Here is a 22,910-nt window from a genome sequence, read left to right as displayed (position 1 = left end):
GCGCCCATTTGCTCATACTTTGGTGGTTTTTGGTGGAGTGGCTGAATTCTTATTCCAAATCGAGTTGCTGCCGTTTGCCCTAGTTCGATTTGCTGATTTTTGGGCTGGTAACTTGGTCATTGCATTTCTGATTTTAGTTTTATCTTCCTTGCACAGTTAGTGTATGTAATAATTTGTTTAGTACTACTAAACAATATTTCGTACTCATTTTCTGGAAGCTAACTTTCCCCAATGTGCAAGTGGAAGTGGCTGGTTATACCACCGAGTCTGTTGTTAAAATTCAGTACTTTGTATTCCCACCATACAAGTGGAAGTGGCTGGTTATACCGCCAAGTTTTTGTTATTCAAGCTTTAATAAATTTGTAGATCTCCCACTGAACAAGTGGAAGTGGCTGGTCCAACCGCCATCATGTAGTATTTCAATTGTTCCTCCCATTGCATAAGTGGTTGAGATGATATTTTGCTAATGCTAACGGGTGTTGAATGTTGTGCTAAAAATAAAAATAAAACTAAGGGGGGCATTTCAACGTGTAGCCAAACAAAGACAGAACACGAATCCCAAGCAGTCATTAAGTGACGGAGCGATCGATGAGAATATCTCTTTGATTGAGAGAACAAAGTGAATGACAAAGATGATTGAGAAGAATTGTCGATGAATCTGAATGCCCACGAAGAAGTAAGAGCCAAAGAGTCAACCGATGTCATAGCGGAGAAGAAAGGCAGATATCTAGTTAAGAGCATACATAGTGAGTGGGAAAAAATTGCTAGACACTTACCACTCTCGAACGAAGTACACCAAGACCTTGTCGACCAAGCAAACAATTCATTTGTACAATCAAACATCATATGAGAATGAAAGAAAGAAACTCCAAACTAACTAAGATATTCAAGAATAACATATACCACATTGAGAGGATATTCATCTTTGAAGAACTAAGAATTGGAGGAATCAAGCCAAAGACCCCTGGACGAAGGGACTGCAGAACAAGCCTGAAGAGATCTGGAGTGCAAGTGACATTAAAGGAAGACATGTAGAAGACCCATAAGTGGCCGAGAGTGCAAGGCAGGCACTGGAATGTATAGATCAAAGACAGTCCACCCAAGTCCAACGCACAGGGACAAAGTCGAGCAACAAAAATGGTGACTCCCCAAGAAAGTCCAAATGTGGAGAAATGAAAACTCCTGAAATTCACAAGGAACAAGTCTAAAGATCCTATGTAGCACTACAAGATGTGCAAAACCATTTAAATAGCAAGGGGACAAGAAGACAGACTATTAGTTGAGAGCATTTCCAATGACGCTATGGGGCACAGCCATAGATTGGTTCAATGTTCATAGAACTTAAAGCAGAAACGACAATCTCATGGGACGCATTGAAGAAAGCGTTTGAGGCAAAACTTGATCTGTTGTGGGATAACAATGAGATTGTGGCAAAGATCTATAATATCAAACAAGGAAAACACGAGAAGAGCTTACAATCATAGGCTCAAAGAGTTGTTGGAGAAGTTGGGGAACCAACTAGTCAATGGGCTATTGGGATACAACAGTTCCTGTTGAACTTTTTTGTAATCCCATCGCAGAAGAAGGCATACGACACATTGCTAGGGAGAGGATGGCTGATCAAAGTGAAAGCAGACCACAATTTTTATTACCTAAGGAATCTGGCAGTGAGCGAAGAATTAGCATCCTTTGAGTCTGAGTCAGAAGGAGGAGAACCAAAAGCAGATGAAGGAAGAAAATTTAATAATACGTTGATTAATAATAAGATCATAAATATTAATAAAAATAATAATTTCAAAATTAAAACCAATAAACAAAAGACATAAAGATTTATAAATCATAAAATAGAAAAGTTCAATTATTCAAAAATTAAAATCTTTATTTAATAAAAGTTTCTAATTTTAAAACAAAATTATACAAATATAAACAACATAAAATAGAAAAGTGAAATAAAACATAAAAGATAAAAACAAATTGTATATATTTTAGAAGGCAAAATAGAACCTAAAAGTTAAAACCGGAAAACAAAACATCTTTAGGCATTAATTGTGAAAGAGACCTGAACTCCTTCGAATAAAAAACCTCGTGCACAGAAATCATTTAACAGTGCGAGCTGATGGAAAAACAAAATAGCATGAAAGATATTTTCAGCAATTTTTATTATGTTTTCTTTTGAAAAATCGCATACAACTAGTTTTATGATATTTTTAACAAATTTTAGCATTTTCAAAACCTGCATATGCCTCAACCAAGCTAGACTCGAATGAACATGCTTATCAACTAATCAGAAAAATTCTGCTCCTAAAATGAAAAAAAACATACTCTGGACAATTCCAAAGGTGCTTCCTATACATATCTGATTTCAAAACAAATCATACCCAACTACATAGGGGTTTTCTGTAACATGCCATTTTTTAATGGAATCATCTTTGAGATTTATATTATAATTGAGGAAAGCTTTTCATTAAGGGGAGTGTTAGGTAATGAGACCTTTGCATCTTGTTTCATTTAGTAACTTCGAGGAAGAATGTCAGCATGTATTTACACTTTCCACCTCGTCTCCCCCAATAAAATTTTAGGGAGGATGCCTGTGTGTTTTGAAATTTTCCATCTTGTGATCCCAAAACTCAAGTTAACAGAGGCATATTAGTGTTAGTAAATGCAGTCAATGAGTTGGTGACATGTGGCATCTTAGTGTTAGTAAATTTGAATTGCTTCTATGAGGCATCCTTCATAAGAGTGTAAGAGTTGAATTGTTTCCCTATGTAAGCAATGTTTGTGAGTAACTAACTCATATTTACCATATATATATTTTATGAATAGAAATGTCCTTAAAAAAACTATTGCTTAAAATTCCAAAGTGATGGATTGCATTGGCTGTTCTCCACCCTGATACAAATGCTTAAAGCGTGTTCGAAGTGGCTCTCCTCATGTTGTAACTATTACCACCAACATAAATGAGGAAAGGTGTAATTAGAGTAACAGCTACTCATGGAGATCAAATCCATACAAATAAGATGTCCAATAGCCTTATATACAGATCAAGTTGAAAGTGGATTATATCCTAACATTGTGTGTCATTACTTTCAGTAGATTTAATGTTTTTTTCCTAATAAAGTATTTTTTATTTCTACAAGGTTTGGGTCTGTGATGTAGCAGCAAAATGCTGCCGTCATGACAGTGAGCTATCAAGTTTGAATCCCCATGGGTCCCCCCACCTGTGCTCAAAGGGAGGAAAAAATGGAGGATGGACTCAAATTGAAAGTGAACTGTAATGGTGTACTACTGATTCTGCCTCTATAGCCAGAGCATTGCAATTACATTTTTCTCCAATATTGCACCATCCATTATTAAAAAAAAATGGATTTCTTCAAATCCAAACTTTCTTGTCAGCATTGCTTTTAAAAACAGGGTTGCAAAGTAAGTGAAGCAGTAATGGAAGCACATTATTTTACCTTAAAAATACCAATCAGAAACGGAGCAAGTCCAGATTCCCGAGAAAATTCAGTGAATCCAACTTTGGAAGAATTTTTGGCCAGCCAAAAGTCAGTCAAAATAAGAAACAATGTTTTCTACAAAAATTCGATACACATTTAATGAGTTCAGCTCTAGAACATGTGAAATATGTCAAAGTGCTTATGAACACCATCCAATTAATTTTAATTGTTCTGGGCAACTTCAGAAGCTCCGTATGGTCTTTCACCAAGAGTCCAGTAGTTCAAAGGTCAGTCATCTTTTTGTTTCCGAACACTGTAAACAAAACCTATAATTTATAAACACTATGGTCCAAAATTTTAATATAAACACTTTAAAGTTAATAAATTAAATCAATTAAGACCATGCCATGGAGGAATGACTAAATAAGCATGCATATCCAATAATTTGAATTCTTGATTCATATTGCTTTAAAATAGCATGTGCACCTGCCATCCTGAATCTGTGAACAGCAATTGCTTTGCCTCCAAGGATGGTGTATCATGCAGACTAAGAAGAGGACAGCCACGACTCTGCCACATGTTAAGAAATATGAAGAAATAAGTTAATTCTGAAAGACCTCAGATGCAACATATGAATCTTATATATAAAATACCATTTTCACCTAGAGAGGTGGAATATAGATAGCAAGCATGGGAGAGGGGTTGTAATTTTAAATTGGGGTATGGGATTATAATAATAAAGGTAAAGGGTATATTACATTTAATTTTTTAAATATTGTCACCACAAGATGTGGGTACACCGTACATGTACAAGGATAAAGTTCTCCTCACTGAACCCTGGTTTCCTAGAGACTATGCACGATAGAAAACCATTGCAAATTGTGACCGGCACATGCCAAAGAAAATGTATAGTACCATTGTCAGTGGAATCTGAAAATACTCTTAACAATATAAATTTGTGAGATTCCAACATGTTACACAAAACCATTGCACATATTTTTTATGTTAATGACATATTTGTCATTAAAATGAGAACTCAATCATGACATAGCAAAGGAATATATTATAGAAGACTCTAGGAGCTGTGCCTGGGAAGATTTTAGGGTTACTTTCTAGACTTTAGTAATATGGTGTCATATACATAGTAAGGTTCCAACGAGGTACAACCAATGAGAAAAAAACTGTTTGATTAACCACCATTCAAATCTTTTTTGGAACAGAAAAATTGCAATGTTGAGTTTTAAAGTCATCCTTAATCCTTAAGCTTGGTTAATATTCAATCTTAGGCCGCTTCAGTATTGTGACAAAGGACTTGCAAATTTAAATTTAAAACCAATCACTGTCAAAGATAAGTAGCTGCAAAAGGCAAAGTTACATTCACAAACACTACCATACGGTTGCTTCTAGAACTTCAAAAATAACTAATAAAATTCCCTATACCTCCAAGTTTTTGATCATTTGTTGTCCAAATGCATCCTCTGGATGAATCTGAAGAAACAGCTTATTTCAGTTCTCAAATGCAAATGAAAATACAGTTCATATTGACAGGAATGAGTCAAATCAATTTGATAGTATAGATTAGTATTAAATCAAAAATTCTTATTTGTTTTAGTACATAAGGAAACCTGTTCATATATGACAAAAACAGAACTGGAGAACTTCTCTGCTGCCCACTTGACTACTGCACGGCTCGCACGTGGCTCCAAGTAGACAAGAACGCATTCTGCAATGATAAAGGTCGGCAAGCTGATGACAACATCAAAATAGAAACAGCTTAATCATGTTGTTAGTTGCAAGCACATTGAAGGTCTCTCCTCATTAAAATATAATTTCAAAATGAGAAGATGACAGACAAAAACAAAAACATCCGAGGGAAAAATTTGAAAGAAAGCTAAAGGCAAACTCAATACCAACTAATAACTCATGAATTTTAGAGTTGAAAGACAACCACTTCATGTGTTTCAAGAAGATGAATAAGAATGTAAATAACTAGAATAATTTGAGCCATTATGTCTTTGAAATAACACGTCTATTTCCTCAAATAGAATTATCCTTTATGTCTTTACAATATCACATCTACTTCCTCGAATAGAATTATCCTCTATGGTTCTAACTTCAACAAGAAGACCCAATTAAAAACATCAAATGAAAAAGAAGCAAGTTACACCCATCCTGCCCTCTCTTTGCCAATCAGAGTCCCTTTTGAACATAGGAAAGCAAATTTAACCTTATTTTAGAAATTACACAAAACAACTTGCATTATCACAGTGAAAATGCCTGCTCGTCTTGATCCTAAGTCATCAATGAAGTAGCCAGTCAAAATTAGCGCTCAACCAAAGCCCAATGGACCAAACCTTCCATACCCTAACAAGATTATCTCAAACATTTAATTTTCAAGACACATAAATCTGTCAAACTTCAATATTAGTAAACTTGGTAGAAGAATGTGCTACAAAATAAAAACCATATATTACAGGAAATTTCTATTTCCCTCCTTACCTAGAATCCAGCTGAGCCAGATCAAAAATTGCATCAAGTTCCTTGATATTACACAGATCAACTGGCAGAAGCTTATACTTCTCACTGTGCACTTCTCCTCTTTCTGCATGGAAGGCTAACAGCTTAGAATTTTACCTTTTGAAACACTGAAGACTGTCCCTAATAAAACAACAAGTTAAAGGATCTTTTGAGCTTGATTTCAGCAATCCAGATGAGATCTATTGGCTTCATACAAGTTAGCTAAAATAAAGTCCTTAATAATACAACAATTTAAGGATCTTTTGAGGTTGGTTTCAGGAACCAGAAGGGATCTAAATTTGACTTCATACAAGGAAGCTAAAACAGCTTTCTTGTAAGGTATTTATACAGGACGAGGGAGAATGGAGAAGCATATAAGCTATTTTTTCTTCCTTAACTAATGAATACTAGTAGATTTATATACACGGAATCTTACCTTGTGAAATAATTGGTGACTTGCCAATCTTATCCCTTAACTGTTCATGAGAATTAATTATTGCCGCCTTTTTACTGGTCACCTATACAAACAACACATTCTATATCAGAATCAGCTAAGTATTTTGAAGGGATAAAAATTAGACATCCATCAGAGATAGTTTGCAAACTTGGACTCAGCAGACCAGAAATTTCTGACCAAGCAAAAACTTGGCAACTTAAAAAACACTTAAATGTTTGGAAAAAAATACAAATCATATGCAAAATACAGCTAAATAAATATCAAATGAGTTTGATGGGGATCTACCAAATGAAGCCCTTCAAAACCACACAGACCTTCGTGGCACACACCATAATTATTTCAAAGGCAGAAACAATGCTTATAAAGCCAAATAAAACAGATTTTTGGAGTGTTTAATCCATGTTTTAGATACATGGCACAAGTCACGGGCTCAGACTCGCTAAGTAATTGTTGAAAAACTCACCAAAAATCATCAAAAACTTGCCATAAAAATCTGCAAGTTAACTCTGGAAAAATTTGCATTGAAATTTTTTTGGCAAGTACTCAGTGTCTCACCAAGTCTGCTAACTAAGCAACAAAGAATAAATACCCAAAGTTCAATATTTACATTGAGATTCAATCGAAAATGTATAATCACTTTTTAGAAAAAGCAAGGGCAATGAATGATAAGTTCATCTTAATATCAGCATCAAGATAACAAATTTTTTAAATCAAGTATAAAATTTAAAATATCTATATAGCCAGTTGATATAAATAAATTAAACACTGAACCTTACAGAGGGTTATTGAAGAAAAAAGAAACAGAAAGAAATGATTGCAACAGCTACTTGGAAGTTTGAAACTGTGAAAAGTGTACAAAGATCTAACTGCTGATGAAAAAAAGCCACAAAAAGAAAGTGATAGTACAATAGCCACTTCACATAAATTTCTATCTTTTTAATAATTAGAGATTTTAAATTTCTCCAGTCAATATTTTCAAAAAAAGCACCTCTTGAAGAAACTGTATAGAAAGAGATTGGATATCAATGTTTCAAAAATCAGGTATTACTTCAAGGACCCGTTATCAGGAAAAGTAACTTCCAAAGGAGCAAATAAAAGCAAAAGAATGGCAAGTCAATTGATATAATGGGTAGAAAGTAAAAGCATTTAAAGCAGAGCATTTACTTTTAAAATTTGGATGAATGGAAAACAAGAAAAGTTAAGCCTCAATTTTGCTTTGATCTTAATCCAAGATATAAGTAAATAAATTTTTCCTTTCTTTATTTGGGTTACCTTTGTCAATGATATTCATACCTGATAGCACTGATAACATCTGAGAAACAAATATGCTTCTAGGCCCTCTTCAGGCTGCCACTATTGTACACCAGAGGCAGGCAGCATTAAATGTAAGCAATGATCATACTGCGAACATAATTCTTTTCTGTTTATGGTCATGATATTCCCTTACTTGGCACTGTTCTCCCTACTTAATTTTGACTCTTTTGAGGTGCTCTGTATTGATAACAGTACCTTGGCAGTGGTCCTCTCCACCAGGCAATGGTTTCCAGCATCCTTTAATTCGCAAAAGCAACACTTTTACATTTCAGCCCATAAAACCTTACACATTTTCTTAGTTCTTGTTGGGGATAATATATTCCACAATGAGACATTTCTTTATTACTTTTAAAACTTGTAGCCTTTTCTTGTTTTCCACCAGTCCTTTTAACTTTATGCATTTATGATTCAGTGGCTAAATATTTCTTTTTTAAACACTCATTTGATGAGTTTGTTATCAGAATCAACTCACTGCTAATTATGATGGGTCCATTCAATGAACTCTATAAAAAGAAATATCTATACTTATGTACCTAGCATACTATTCCATGACCAAAGGGGACAAGACATGCTGGGAAATGTTTTTTTAATTACGAATAAAAACACCCAGAGAAAGGGCAACCCCTCTAGAGTGGACCTCTCACCAATCCTATTTCACATTTGCATAAACAACTTAGAGGAATTTCTTTGGCAGCATACCATGACAGTTGTATCTACATTTGGTGGTTATAGCTATTCTTTTTACCAAGAATGTTGAACTTCTCTCACTCTATTGAAGACTTACAGTGACAACTTGCCATCTTCGCTTTTATGAACTTTGACAAATTGTGGTTAACATTAGTAAAACTTAGGTCATTATGTTCAATATCTCCTAGTGATCTCTCTCCAAATTCCAATTTCTATACAAAGGATAACTTCTAAAGTTCACATCATACTACACACATACTTGGGGGTCGAATTTTTTGGTCCATCCTTTAGCATAATCTCTACCTCTCACTCGCACCTTTGCAAGGGGTAGGCCTCCAATTCTGACTTGGAACATCAGTGTTTTTAGATTCACTTCCAAAACATTCCCTCCAAATTCCACAATTTTGATACAATCATCAAGCTTACAATTTAATATGATTCAACAATTTAAGAACCTAGCTTGCACACTATTGTATGGACCTGTATTGAGGAGGTCCAAACTCTCATACTGTAGTGCATGATCCATTGCAAATGGATGATTCCTTAGTGGATCACCCAAGCAAAATATACCACCCAAACACTACACCTTCAAGCTTACTTTTTACATCCAAAGACTCCAGTCCATTGACGCCTCAATTTGTGTTTATGAGAGATACATCTTTAGCACTTTGCTTCTCTAAGAGGATTGCTTCACTTGTCCCCATTGCTTCCTTGGTCCTCGTAAATGCCAACATTACTGGTACTTGGAGACCAAGTTGCTTCTTTTATCATTGGCATCTTAATTGATAGGCTACCCTCTTTCATGTCATCACTAGAAACGCTAGAAAGGACATCTGTAAACAGTATATTGAGACCAACTAGATCTCCTCCCATAAGTTACTCAACCCCAAGCTGGTTTTCTACCCCACGCATTTCTTATAGATGGTGAATGGTTTTATTCATTTACCTTACTATCTCAAATTTCACTAGTGCCACAACTTGAGGTTTCCCCTTAGCCAATTGAGAGTGCATTCTCAATAGTAACAAGTCAAAATTGATCATCACATCCTTCGTCAAGACTAGATCTATTGTCTTTGCTCCCTCTAGGTGGTGAAGACCAAGGAACACTTCATTTTCAGATGCACCATTTACTATGAGATCTAGAGAAGATTTGCCTACCTCTACTTTCTTCAAACACTAAGAACAATGTTGTCTTGTTCTTTTTCTCTATGAGCCCATCACACTCCAACGTATATCCCTAAAGGGGGGTAATCGAGAGGCTCTAGAGTCCCTATGTCGATCACCTCTTTTTCCAACCCACCCAAGCAACAAGCAACACAAAAAGATCTTTGTCATGTCCCCTGATGTCCCCTCCTTGATCATCATATATATATATATATATATCAATTATTGTTATTTGAAATTTATTTATTTATTACTAATAATATTCAAGTAAACATAAATTAATACTATATTATAACCATATATTATAAATCATAAACATAATTTACATTTAATGAAGACAGTGATTTTGGTTATCAGCAATATTGCCGATTTCGTACCATTGATATATACGCAGCAATATATATTAAAGAAAACATAAGTGCCAATGATTCTATCCTAATTATTATTTATTTCTCCTCCCAGTGACATTTTTACCAATCCAATATAGTCGATTGCCATAATATATACAGAATCACAGTATGACCAATACATTAATATCTATAATATTTGATTCCTACTGAATGGAGAAACGCGCTTTAATACTTTGATTGGTGTCATCACTTGCAGCTGGTTGATAATTTAATACTATATAATACAAGTTTTTTTTAAATGATATGATATGCGAGCGTAAATTATAATTATCGTGTTAATTACATCCAAATTCCAAACTATAATTCAACAAACAATGAGTCTATATTAGACATCTTATGAAGTGCAATTTGTTAAAAGGAAAAGAGGGATGCCATGTAATCTTATAAAGGTGAGATTAATAAATAGTTTGGGAGCCCGATAACTAATTGGTTATGTTAAAAAGCATGGTGACTCTTACGTAGAGATGTCTCTTATTCAAGAGGTGTGTCTTCTTCAGCATATGAAAAGATATACAAATGAATTAAATTTATTTGAGGGGGATCATCGATTACTCCTAATTCTTTTTACATCCTTATTGGATCAAGGGGAGATAAGAGAGGTTAATAGTCTGAAAATCATACAGCTCAGATCAGAACGGTTATTGCGTTACAGGCAGTAACATCTGTGTTCTTGGTGGTATACATGGGGATGTGCTTAATATATGAAGTCCGATAACGTTTTTGTGCAGAATTTAATAGTGATAAAATAATAATAACAATAATAATAATAATAATAATGTTTTATAAGAACGACATCTGTTGTAGCCTTTAATATATAATGACAATATCTGAGAACAAATAACATGTATAAATAAAGATATATGTATATTAATAATAAATATTAGAATATAAATCAGATAGAATCCTTAAATTAATGTCAGAAAGAAGACTATGCTTCTTTGTTATCATTGAATGGATTCATGTTAAAGATAGTTTTGTCTCCTAATCAATTTAGTTTAAGTCATAAGTAAGTTGAGATAGAATAATTATGGTTAAAACAAGCCTAAACTTAGTAGGGGACATTACTTGTCTCCTAATCAATTTAGTTTAAGTCATAAGTTGGTTGAGATAGATTAATTATGGTTAAAACAAGCCTAAACTTAGTAGGGGAGTCGGGACATTACAATCTTTTGATACTAATCCTTCATATATCAAATAGCTCATTTATGCAATGTTTCTCTCAACACACCATGAGTATACATGTTCCTCCAACTACATATCCCAGTATTCCTCAGCATCATGTCTCTACTCATTCCTATCAACATGATTTGGCCCCATTCCTACGACATGGGAATATTACTTACTAACTGTTGTTTATAACTAGGTAAGAAGGGTTTGGATTGCCTTAAGGCAACATCCAAACCCATATAGGACTGGGTCCTATCCTAGAAAGGGTAACGTGCCCCCAAGACAGGACCAGCCCCAGTTCTCCACGCCACATATGTACCACACCACAATTAAATCAAATAGGCGCCAAAATCCATTAAGGCCGACTTAGGAGTTATATGGGTTAAGAGCTCATATAAATAAAGATCAAATGCAAACTCAAATCAATCAATCATTCCTCATGCAATCAGCGAAATAACTCTGCAATTAAAGGTGCGAAATATAGAAGAGGACCGTGCGAATTAGTTCAAGAAGATAGAAGGCATTTGGTATTCCTTGATGCAGACTTGGTGTAATTAGAAGGGGCAGATCTGATATGTTAAAAGGGAGCAGGTCTGAAGAGTCAAGCTAAGTATTGTATTGATACAACTAAGATTAAATACATAATCTGACCTGTGGGTCTTTAGTGCTGGGTTTTTCCTCCTTGGAGGTTTTCCCAGGGTATTTGTGTTGGTCTCTTGCTCTCTTGTTTTCATTCTTGCATTTAGTTGATTACGGTCTACTTAATGTTAGCAAATAATTAAATGCTCCAAAGCTGATTACTGAACTAGGTCACAAATTTAACACTAACCACCCTCCAAACCACAAGGGGAGATTCATATTACGAGCTTCTTTTCTACTACGGGAGTTGCATTGACCTTAAGGGGAGTTTCTAGAGAAGTGCTTTGATTACTCGTAGGGGATACCAAAGTGACCTTTCTACCTTAGATACTCCCAAACAAGCATATCTCTCACAATTACCAACGATGGCTTAGAAGACAACTCCAATTCAAATGCAAATAGGGATATTGATGGGATTTCCTTCCAATCTTCACCAACACATGCTTTTGGGGATCTTGTTAGCCCTTCATGCTATTTATATTGCTATTAGTTATTGACACAATACTTTGTTATGTACTTTTATTATTTTGATTGTATATTTTTCACTTTTTTAATGTCCCCACTTTGAAATAGAATTTAATAATAAATAATAATAATAAAATTTAAATATTAGAAATTAAGTTAAAATATAAAAGAATATAATTAAATATAATTAATTACAATTTAATTAAGTTAATGAATGGTCAAAAGACATGGAAGGAAAAGTTGTGACTCCCTCAACAATGAGATATAAAAGGGAGAAGAGAACCTCATTTGAGAGGGGGATAAATGGGGAAATGAGAAGTGCACATCTGATTTAAATAAGAAGTACAGACCTGATTATGAAAGGTTATGTCCCTTTCAAAGGGCAGAAATAATGAAGAGTTGCACTCTTTCAAAAAGATACTAATGGTGAAAGGGTGTGTCTCTTGCCAAAGGGCATGCATGATGAAGAGATGTGACCTCTCCCTCACATTGAGAGATATAAAGGAAAGAAATCAAAGCATCCAGGAACATCACCATGGATTGGATCAGATCAGGACTGTTATTAAGTTACAGGCAGTAGCATCTTGGTTCTTGGCGTCATACTTAATTTCATATATATTCATAATACATAGAGGAAATTATGAAGTCTGCCAGCAAGGAATATACATAGAAATTGCCAGGAAGGATAAGAGAGGAGGGAAAGACAGAGGAGCTGCTCCATCAGAATGCACTCAGCAAAGGTATGGATTCTGTATTACCCTAGTCTTACTTGGAAATATATACACAATGACACAGTCACTACAATCTGATAATGCAAACGATCATCTGGTAAATGATCACCCACAGTAAATATGGTTTAATCATGCAATCGATCATCTGATAAATGACCTGTAAATATAATTTGATACTGAAGACAGTTAATGAACATAATCAAATATAATGTCATTAGTGAGGAATACGAATGTGATGAAGAGGAACTTTAAAATGCTGTTAACATAAAAATGTGATAATATAATGGAATGAATTTAGTTTACCATAAATCTGATGATAAATGTAATCTAAAGACTATCACAGAATCTGATATAATACAAAAATCTAAGCTATCATTGATAAGTAAGGCTGTCATAAATGTGATGATACTAACAGTAAACTGATGTAACTCTACAATGGAACTTATAATCTATATGAGATTGTTTAATTAATTAATCAAATCAACTGCATATTACTGCTTAATATGGGACCATCTCTTAGGTATACCACTCCATGATGGATGCCTAATCCCTGCCACATGGAGCCAAGGGGGATGAAGCATCTGCTCTTGGGCTTAAGAGAGGAGGTGGTTGGATGTGGGGGATCGGTGATAGAACACCTCACTGGGTATGCCACTCCATGATGGATGCTTAACACCTGCCATATGGAGCCAATAGGGATATGGTATCTGCTCTTGGGCCTAAGAGGGAGGATTTCTTGGACACCCTATCCGACCAGCCTACCCTAGTGTACTAAGAAATTGGATAATAAAGATTGGCAACTAACTTACAATCTGATTTTATTTAACAAGCATAACAATCTGATTTCGTCTAAGAAATATAATAATATGATTCTATCTAACAAATATAATACTAATGGTAATTAATACAACAAAATTGATATCATTCAGTATAATTCATTAGCATATGTTTTCAGTTTATAAGTATTACTTCATATCTGTTCTCTAATTTTGTGTTGCAGGAAAACAGTTTACAAAGGTACTCCCCTAAAACTTAATTACCTATTTTAGATTTGAGCAAATTTAGGTTAATTTAAAGTATAACTAATTAGGGGACATTACATCATTCTAGAACTTTCTAGTGCTAACTATTGTAACCCCTAGTCCTATTGACCTACTTTTGGTCATTTGTGGATTTTAAAAACAATCTCTCCATGCATCTACAAATAAGCACTGTTAGAAAACCATGCACTAAAAGGGGTACAATATGAGGCAAAAAGGGTCTAAATAAGTGTATCTAAAAAATTGAAGTATATCCTCCCAAAAAAGTTTGTGTAATATTGCCAAGTCAATAATTGTCTTGATTTTAATCATGGTATCATAAGGTCACCAGATCTAAAATCCAAAGTACAAAATAATGAAAAAAATAAAGAATTTGCTAGACCTATCCCCCTCAAAAGGTGAAGATCCTCGCTCAATGTTTGGCCCTTATGCTTAATGAACACAAGGGAAAATAAACAATATATAAACATCAGTTAGAGTTCTGTAATGAAATACAATTGTTGTTGTTCAGTGCCCAACCATAATTTGTAGAATGCACAGAAATGGACCTAGCATATAGATGCTGGTGTTAGAATAACAGTTTATATGCCAAGGAAATAAAGATACTAACTATTCCATTGTTTATCAGCCCTCCATGTATTTAATTTATAGTTTTCTTTGATGAACTGGTTCTTCCCTTCTAGTTTCTGGCACATTTCCAGAAAGGACCTATTTTTGAGTTAAACATATGATCTTCCCCATAAAGGTCTTCTCATTGTAATTCACATAGATTTTAAATTTGATTTCATGGACAACTCAACTTTATTTGAACATTATATGTTTCACAACTTTCTAAGTCTCATTTTCTTCAATATTAAACACTATAAATGAGATGTCTTACTCGCTTTTTACCTTGACTATAGCAAAACTCATTAAAACTTTGTTGCAAAACTGAACAGTAGCAAGAAAAGTCCATGCACATTGAAGCATGGCATCATTAACTCGATTGTTGCTTGTAAAAGTTGACTATTAGTTTTGCTTCCCCTATTTAATTCAATTTTGATGTTTCAAATGAACTATATTCATGCTTTTGGACTACTGCAAAGATTGCACAATTATATGTTTTTTTATTGGTAGTTATATACTGTCATGTTATTGGCATTCCATTGCCTGCAATTTGTACACAGTATGCACTTGTTAATGGACTTTAGTACACTTTATTTCAATTTAGTCAAAATACAGATAGCAAATCTTCTGTCCTGCAATATTCAGGTTTGCGCATTTCACAATAGTGTGCTATTATGTTCTATTTCCTGCATTTTTGCTTTAGAGTGAGCATTTTTATGGACTGTTAGTCCATTTTATTTCAATTTAGTCAAAATATATAGAGCAAATTGCATGTCCCACAACTTTACAGAAGTGAACATGTTTATGGAATGACATTGCATTTTTACAACAATAGTTAAAAGAATATAAAACAGACATTTAGATCAGATACATATTAATTTGACATGTACTATGAATTGATAGTGGCCTGGCTCATAATTTATTCCCAGAGCATCTCACTCAAAACCCTTTATCGAGTGAGCTATTGTTATTTTGTTGATTCAGAGTGCTCTATATATATGACAGACAATCAAGTCAGAACACTAGCTTCAAATAACTCAGTTATAATTTAATTACCAATTTACCCCTTAATCATTATTTGCCCATTCCAAATCATTCAGAGTGTAGGTGGAAGAAACTTCAGCCGAACACCTCCAAAATCCATCTTGTCTTGATGTGGAGGCCATCCTAGAGGCATTATATAATCTTGAACTAGTCTTGCACTGAATAAGAGGTGTAAGGATTTGCCCACTATTACATGGAAGCGAAATTGGAAAGGCCTCCTTAACCTTGGCAGAAAACAGAGCTGTCATAAACAACATTCTACAATCCATCCTTTCTATTTGTTTTAAAACAGATTTTGTTTATATTGCATGTCAACTAGAAATATAAAATCAGTCAGCCAACGTAGGTTGAAGAAACTTCAACCAGACACCTGGGCCTACCTTAGGGTTTTTTGCATATCTTTATTATCATCAGGGTCTTTTTGTATCCATTTGGATGCCTTTTCTAGTCTTCTATACTCTCCATCCTATCTTCCTTTCAGTCCATCCTATTTTCCTTTCAGTCCATCATTGGAGATGTGCCAGACACTCCTGCTTATCAATTTCACTAATGTAATGTTTGCAGTCCCTTTGTCCATTATTGGATATTTGTGGGTACTAATATGAAATATCTATATCAAATTAAGCTAGGCTCATGTCCTCCATGGGTCAGTGATCAGTTCTGATTGCCAAGATTCAGCACAACTGAAATTTTTTAAAAGGCAAAATAAAAGGAACAAAATGAAATCCTAGATTTGTAACTGCAAAAATTGCATGTAATAGTATAATGCTATCAAATGAATGTAATAAGCCGCAAACTAACATGACAAAATGACTAATAAATCTCCCAAAAGCATAAAAGAACCAGGATAAATTAATTTCAGAAAAAGAAAATGGTATTAATCAACAAAGATGATACTACCTCCTTGAAGTCTAACTCAACATATAGTGTTGGAGCTTTCCCTTCTTCCTGCATGATTTAAACACAGTAAATAACATCATTAATAGCAATGTTCCATAAAACAAGTTAAGTTGTGCAAGTATATGATATCCATAAGTCTTGATATAATCAAAATTTTCTGTACACATCATTTAAAACAAAAAAAAGAATAAATTAAAGAAATTTGTAACAAGAAAATATATATATAACTCAGGTATAGGGGAGAAATTTAGAAACAAATGCATAATCTAATGTTTGCTAGACTGTTTTTTCAATAGGAAAGGAGGATATAGCACATTGTTTTATTACTATAAGAACTTTGATTCCAATTATCCCTCAGAAGCTCTTATCATAACAGAGCACCCAGGTTGATTTCACTACTGGTTATCTTGAACTTGCATTTAAGGACACCTTAACAATATGACTTCATGCACTTGTCTTCTTTCAATTGTAAACAAAAAAGATGTCAACAAACTTTCATCCCGTGTGCCGATAAGGTTGGGTTCCATAGAGACCATAAACCAATTAAGTGACAAACAAATGTCCAACTTGAAATGATAGACTGAATCAATAAATGACTGCAATCTGGAATAAAAATTGAATATTTTGAAGTGTTTGGCAGATTTCAAATCACAGGAAAAGATAACAGAGATGCCCAGAGATGCCGATGCCATAGTTAATTCAGTCACTAATTTCATTTAATTGCCAATAATTCCTCCTAGGTTGCAATATGAAATTAGTATGTAGCATCCCCTTCCTTGGGGTGAGCATTGACAAAGACACTTAGGCTGGGGTCTGTTGACGTGTTTTTTATGCACATACGAACACAGAATAAAATACCTAAAGGTACCTTATCCTCTCTTGAGCAAAGTTTCCCGACTGCTGAAGATATCGCAAAAAAGGATCAGTCGAGGCAACTCCAAGGTTCTTGTATGTAGGTTCTCTACTCATGGATAAGCTCTCTATGGTATGATGTGATTTTGCTGGAATCACAAGGGGACTTACACTCGATGACCTGAACGTCTGATTTGCTTTGAATTTACTGGAACACAGGATTTCACTAGCCTAGATTTTGAAAAAAGGAAAAAAGGATGAGGGCGAGGGAAGGATCTAATTCTGACACTCAGAATGTAGGAGCAATGAATGACCTTTGATGAAATTCTAACTAAGTCTTGTTTTGACATCCCAGGACCATCTCCACAAGGTTAGTGTGATCTTCGGAGGAAAGCTTTATGATGTTCAGATCATCGCTACAGGCATAGACACCATCAGGCTGATGCATGTCAATGAAGAAGCGACAATTGAAGTTAAGCTTAAGCTGAATGATTCCAGTTGACTACGCAAGGCAAGTCTGCAATCAACAAACTGCTGGTAGTATGGATATACAAATTTCACCATCAATCAAACACATTTCTTCCACTCATCTAATAACATGAAATCAAATCTGAGAAGTATAGAGACCATGCAAATTGTTGAATCGACCCATAGATTTCACCATTTCTTCAATGAAGTTTACAAGTCTTTTACAACAGCATCTTGGCAACAATCTTTGCCTTCTCCTTCTATTCTACTCTAACTGCTATTCTATTTGCTATTAATCATTAGCTATTCTTAACCTCTAAGAACTAACTATTAACCTTCTAGCTATTGACTCACTATTAGCCTTTACAAATGAGGAGCCAGGGCTTATATAGTGCTCTCAATACAATTCAATGGCTCAGATCAATTTGAGATCAATGGCCGAGATTTTACAATGAAAACCCTAATTAGGGTTTGTTACAACAAACTCAATTCCGGCCAATGAAATAATTGCATTATTTGGACACATGTCTTCTTTGGAATATTCAACCAATGGATAACCGGGGTAGGTACGTCGAAGTTAGTGCCATCTTTGATGAGTCAGGTACATTGAATCTGGACACGCTGAGGTGGACCAATCTGACTGGAGGAGTGATGACTGGGATGCCACCTTGTTTGACACTTGCAACTTGGTAGATATTCAATTTGATGATGTTGAGAAGCTAACTTTAATTAACTCTTCTGAAACTGTCTGCTTCTTCAACGAACCCTTGCTTTAACCTCCTTTGTCTTCGATGTGCAGGATGAATGGTGTACCTTTCCTTGGAATGCTGGACTGGAAGACGTCGTCCTTGATGATGCTAGACTGGAGAAGGTCATCCTTGTTGATGCTGGGCTGGAGAAGGCCGTCCTTGTTGATGTTGGACTGGAGAAGGCCGTCCTTGTTGATGCTGGACTGGAGAAGGCCGTCCTTGTCTTGGCTTGATCTTCTTTCATTTGCAAAAACAAATCAAAAGATGATTAAGGACATAATAAATTCATTTCAAGATAGTATTTCACACCTTAAATCACAACAAAAGATATTAAAATGAAGTTAGTTCAAGACCTCTTTTCAGGGACAGGCCCTATAAGAATTTTGCCCTGGACCCTCTGGAAGGGTCAGGAGCGAATTTTGCATTTTTGGACAAATTCCATCATGTCTCTACTCCAAAATGTCTTCCAAGGCAAGCATACGCTATCCTTCTCCTCACCAAAGGCTAGGAATCTACAACCTGACCTTCCTCACGGGCAAACTAGGTGATTTTGGGAATTTCGCTCTGGACCCTTTGGAAGGGTCAAGAGCAAAATTCAAGTTTTAAGCTTGGTCCTTCATCTTCTTCACTTCATCTAGACTCCCTCATATCGAATCTACTCCTCAACTTGGCAACATTGGTTTGATCTTCATAAGGCCCAAAAAGGAGAATTCGCTCAAAAACTTAGCCAGGAACAGGACCTATCTAGGATTTCGCTCTGGACCCTTTGGAAGGGTCAGGAGCGAAATCCTTGCTTAGCTCAAAATCTACATTTTTGGTGGCCAAAATCCATTCAAAGGCAATCTTAAGGGCTTGTCTTACCTAGGTCTAAGCTTGGCCTGGCACAAATTTTAGAGAAAATGATGGGTTTTAGGATTTTCGCTCTGGACCCTTTGGAAGGGTCAGGAGCGAAAATCTTGTTTTGGGCTAATTTCCATCATTTTTCAACACCAATTAACTTCAAAAGGCAAGAACATGTCTCCTCGCATCCATCCAAACCATGAAAACCTAACGTTTGACTAGACTTGCAAGGAAAATAGGTGTTTTTAAGATTTTCGCTCTGGACCCTTTGGAAGGGTCAGGAGCGAAAATCACTTTTTGGCTCAATTCCTTCAAGTTTGATAATCATTGCCAAGTCAAAGTCATTCCTAAGGACCTCTCCCATCAAAAATCGCCCTAGTCAGCATTTGGCTTGGCACAAAATTGGGAAAAAAGGTGATTTAGAGAAAATTCGCTCTAGACCCTTTGGAAGGGTCAGGAGCGAATTTCTTAATTTAGGCTTATTCCTCCATCATTTCAAGTTGAATTCACCTCAATAGGCTAGAAAACACTTCTCCTCTCACATCCAACCCAAGTTTGACATGATTTTGCAAGGGGAAATAGGTGGTTGAAGAATTTTCGCCCTGGACCCTCTGGAAGGGTCAGGAGCGAATTTCTTTGCTTGTAGCTCATTTTTCATCATTTCAACTTCAATCCACCTCACAAGGCTAGGAAATAGTTCTCTTCTTTCACCCAATCCAAGTTTGATTTGATTTTGCAAGGCAAAATAGGAGTTTTTAGGATTTTCGCCCTGGACCCTTTGGAAGGGTCAGGAGCGAAAATCACTTTTAGGCTCAATTCCTTCATCTTTCATGGTTTATAGCAATTCAAAGTCAATCTTAGGGGCAATTTCATCTTGATTTTACCTTATCCCACACTTGATCTAGCAAAAACTTGATAGCAAAAAGAGGTTTTGAGAAAATTCGCTCTGGACCCTTTGGAAGGGTCAGGAGCAAAATTCTCATTCTTGACCAAAAATCATCATTTTTTCAACTTGAAACTTCTTTGCAAGGTAGGATTTCATCTTTCATTGCCCTAGAAACAAGGTTTCATGTCCAAGAAAGGTCAAAAAGTAGGTTTATAAGGAATTTCGCTCTGGACCCTTTGGAAGGGTCAGGAGCGAAATTTCCTTTCCTGGCTAGAATCCTTCATTTTCACAACTTCTAAACATCCCCAAGGATTCCAACATGTTCATTCTTCTTCTCATCATGTCTTGGACACCAAAATTTGGCCAAATAAGGCAAGAAATGTCTCTTAGAGAGATTTTCACTCTGGACCCTTTGGAAGGGTCAGGAGCGAAAATCTTGACTTGGGCTAGATCCTTCATTTCTTCCTTTTAAAATGACCTCAAGAGGCAAAGACAAGTTATTTTTCTTCCATCCATGTCATAACAAATCAAAACCTTGACCTTCTTCAATGCAAAAATATGAGTTTTTAGGAATTTTGCTCTGGACCCTTTGGAAGGGTCAAGAGCGAAATTTCCTTTTTGGTCCAAAATCCTTCATTTTCGTATGCTTTCAAACCTTCAAAGGCAACAAGGATGTCTAACCTTCCTTCCAAGATACCCTACAAATCAAAAATTAGCCAAACTTAGGAGGAAATGAGCTTTAAGAAGATTTTCGCTCTGGACCCTTTGGAAGGGTCAGGAGCGAAAATCTCATTCCAGGCTAGATTGCTCACTTTTCAAGCTTCAAACCACCTCATAAGGCAAAATTGGATCATTTTCCACCTTAGGAACAAGGTTTCTAGTCCATTCAAGGCAACAAATAGGGTTTATGATGAATTTCGCTCTGGACCCTTTGGAAGGGTCAGGAGCGAAATTCTCCTTTAGGCCAAAATCTTGCATCTTTCAATCTTGACAAAGCTAGAACATTCAAAAAAAACCTTCAAACATGCCTTAGGAACTAGAAATTTGGCCTTGATAAGTGAGAATTTGAGGTCTTCAAGGATTTTCGCTCTGGACCCTTTGGAAGGGTCAGGAGCGAAATCCCTATTCTTGGTCAAGATCCTGACTTCATTTTCACATTTCTTCATTCAAACAAGCGCTTTACCTTCATTCAAGATTGGGAATGTGTTAGTTCTAGGTTTTGTTCAAAGTAGAATGTCTTATGGAGAATTTCGCTCTAGCCCCTTTGGAAGGGTCAGGAGCGAAATTCGCTTTGGACCCTCTGGAAGGGTCAGGAGCGAAATTTGACATTTTGGACTCTCCGTCAAGATCATTTTATGGAATATAACCTTTAAGTATAAGTGAGAAGATATAAGGAAATGTCACTTATACTCTAAGTTATATTCCATATATACTTCCAGGATGTTTGAGAGTGGTTTCGGACCTCCAGGAGTTATTGCAAAGTCTAGTTTTTGGAGGATTCTTCAGTTTTCCAGACTTAGTCAAATTTCAGGATTAGGGCATTCCAAACAGCCAAATTTCAAGATCAGGACATTCTAGACTTAGCCAAATTTCAGGGCATTTTGAAGATCAGGATGACATTCCAGACTTCGTCACTCACCAACTTGACCTAGCTCGGACCTTCAAGAATGATACTCACTCACCAAGCAAGACACAATTAGCAACAAGAGCAAAACCAGGCCCTAAGGAAGACTTTCAAAGAAACCCTAATTCCGGGGCCCTGTGGACTCACCCTGGCTCAAGCAAAGCTTGCAATCCAACGATCCCCTCGACAACACTCATCCTGCAAAGGCTAACAGACAAAACCCTAAAAGACCTAGAAAACAAACCCCAGAAAGCAAAAAAAATAGGGGTCCCCATTTGCAATGGGGCGATGTGTGAATATGTCACAACAAGGTCCGATGTGCAGCTTTGGGATCTATTTTTTAGGAGAAGGTCGTCATATGGAGCAAAAAACAAATTGCTACAAGATTAATTGAAATCTTTTCCTGAAAACTAGCTGCCCCTACTTTTCAGGACTGCAGATTTGAGAGGGTGGTGAAGGTGTAGGGACTGCAGATTTGAGAGGGTGGTCAAGGTGGAGGGCTAGAAATTGTCCCACCAACTTAAGCTTTTTGCCTGCCACTTGTCAATCTTCTCAAGTTTTTCATTTTTTATCAATTTATTTTTTATTGTTTTATATTTATAACTTTGTTGAATCAAATATGCTAAATAATAAAATTCATGAGACCATTAGCTTCCATAAATTTTGGAGCTAAAACTGCACTACAAAATTCATGGGACCATCTAGTTTAAACTAGTCCTAATATAATCTCAGCAGCACCCACTGAATTTTTTTAGAAAGCCCCCTCCACGGGACCCTAGCCTTAGCTTATTTTCATTCCTGTAGGCTAATTGGGATTCATGGAAAAGAATAATTAACAAATTCAATTAAATTGTCTTGAATTATTATTTTTACAGACAACTTATATTCAATTAACTATTTTAATAAAGACGAA

General features: G+C 35.6%; 1 protein-coding gene across 3 annotated transcripts in view; it reads right to left on the bottom strand.

Annotated features, from left to right (window-relative positions):
• LOC131069994 (leucine carboxyl methyltransferase 1 homolog) overlaps positions 1 to 22,910 on the bottom strand; it is an 82,520-nt gene that overhangs the window by 13,319 nt on the left and 46,291 nt on the right. For all 3 annotated transcript variants that reach the window (XR_009112258.2, XM_058005542.2, XM_058005543.2), the window contains 6 exons: positions 16,579 to 16,626; positions 6,391 to 6,472; positions 5,937 to 6,039; positions 5,063 to 5,183; positions 4,878 to 4,925; positions 3,924 to 4,007 (listed from right to left, as the gene is read on the bottom strand). Coding sequence is in view for 2 of the 3 variants with exons in the window: in XM_058005542.2 (XP_057861525.1) it covers positions 3,924 to 4,007; positions 4,878 to 4,925; positions 5,063 to 5,183; positions 5,937 to 6,039; positions 6,391 to 6,472; positions 16,579 to 16,626 (486 nt within the window). In the remaining variant the exon portion in view is untranslated. The remainder of the gene's footprint in view (positions 1 to 3,923; positions 4,008 to 4,877; positions 4,926 to 5,062; positions 5,184 to 5,936; positions 6,040 to 6,390; positions 6,473 to 16,578; positions 16,627 to 22,910) is intronic.

Source organism: Cryptomeria japonica, chromosome 6 (assembly GCF_030272615.1).
Source record: "Cryptomeria japonica chromosome 6, Sugi_1.0, whole genome shotgun sequence".
NCBI lineage: Eukaryota > Viridiplantae > Streptophyta > Pinopsida > Cupressales > Cupressaceae > Cryptomeria > Cryptomeria japonica.
The sequence above is the reverse complement of the archived record's forward strand: the minus strand, read 5'-3'. Positions and strand labels throughout refer to the sequence as shown.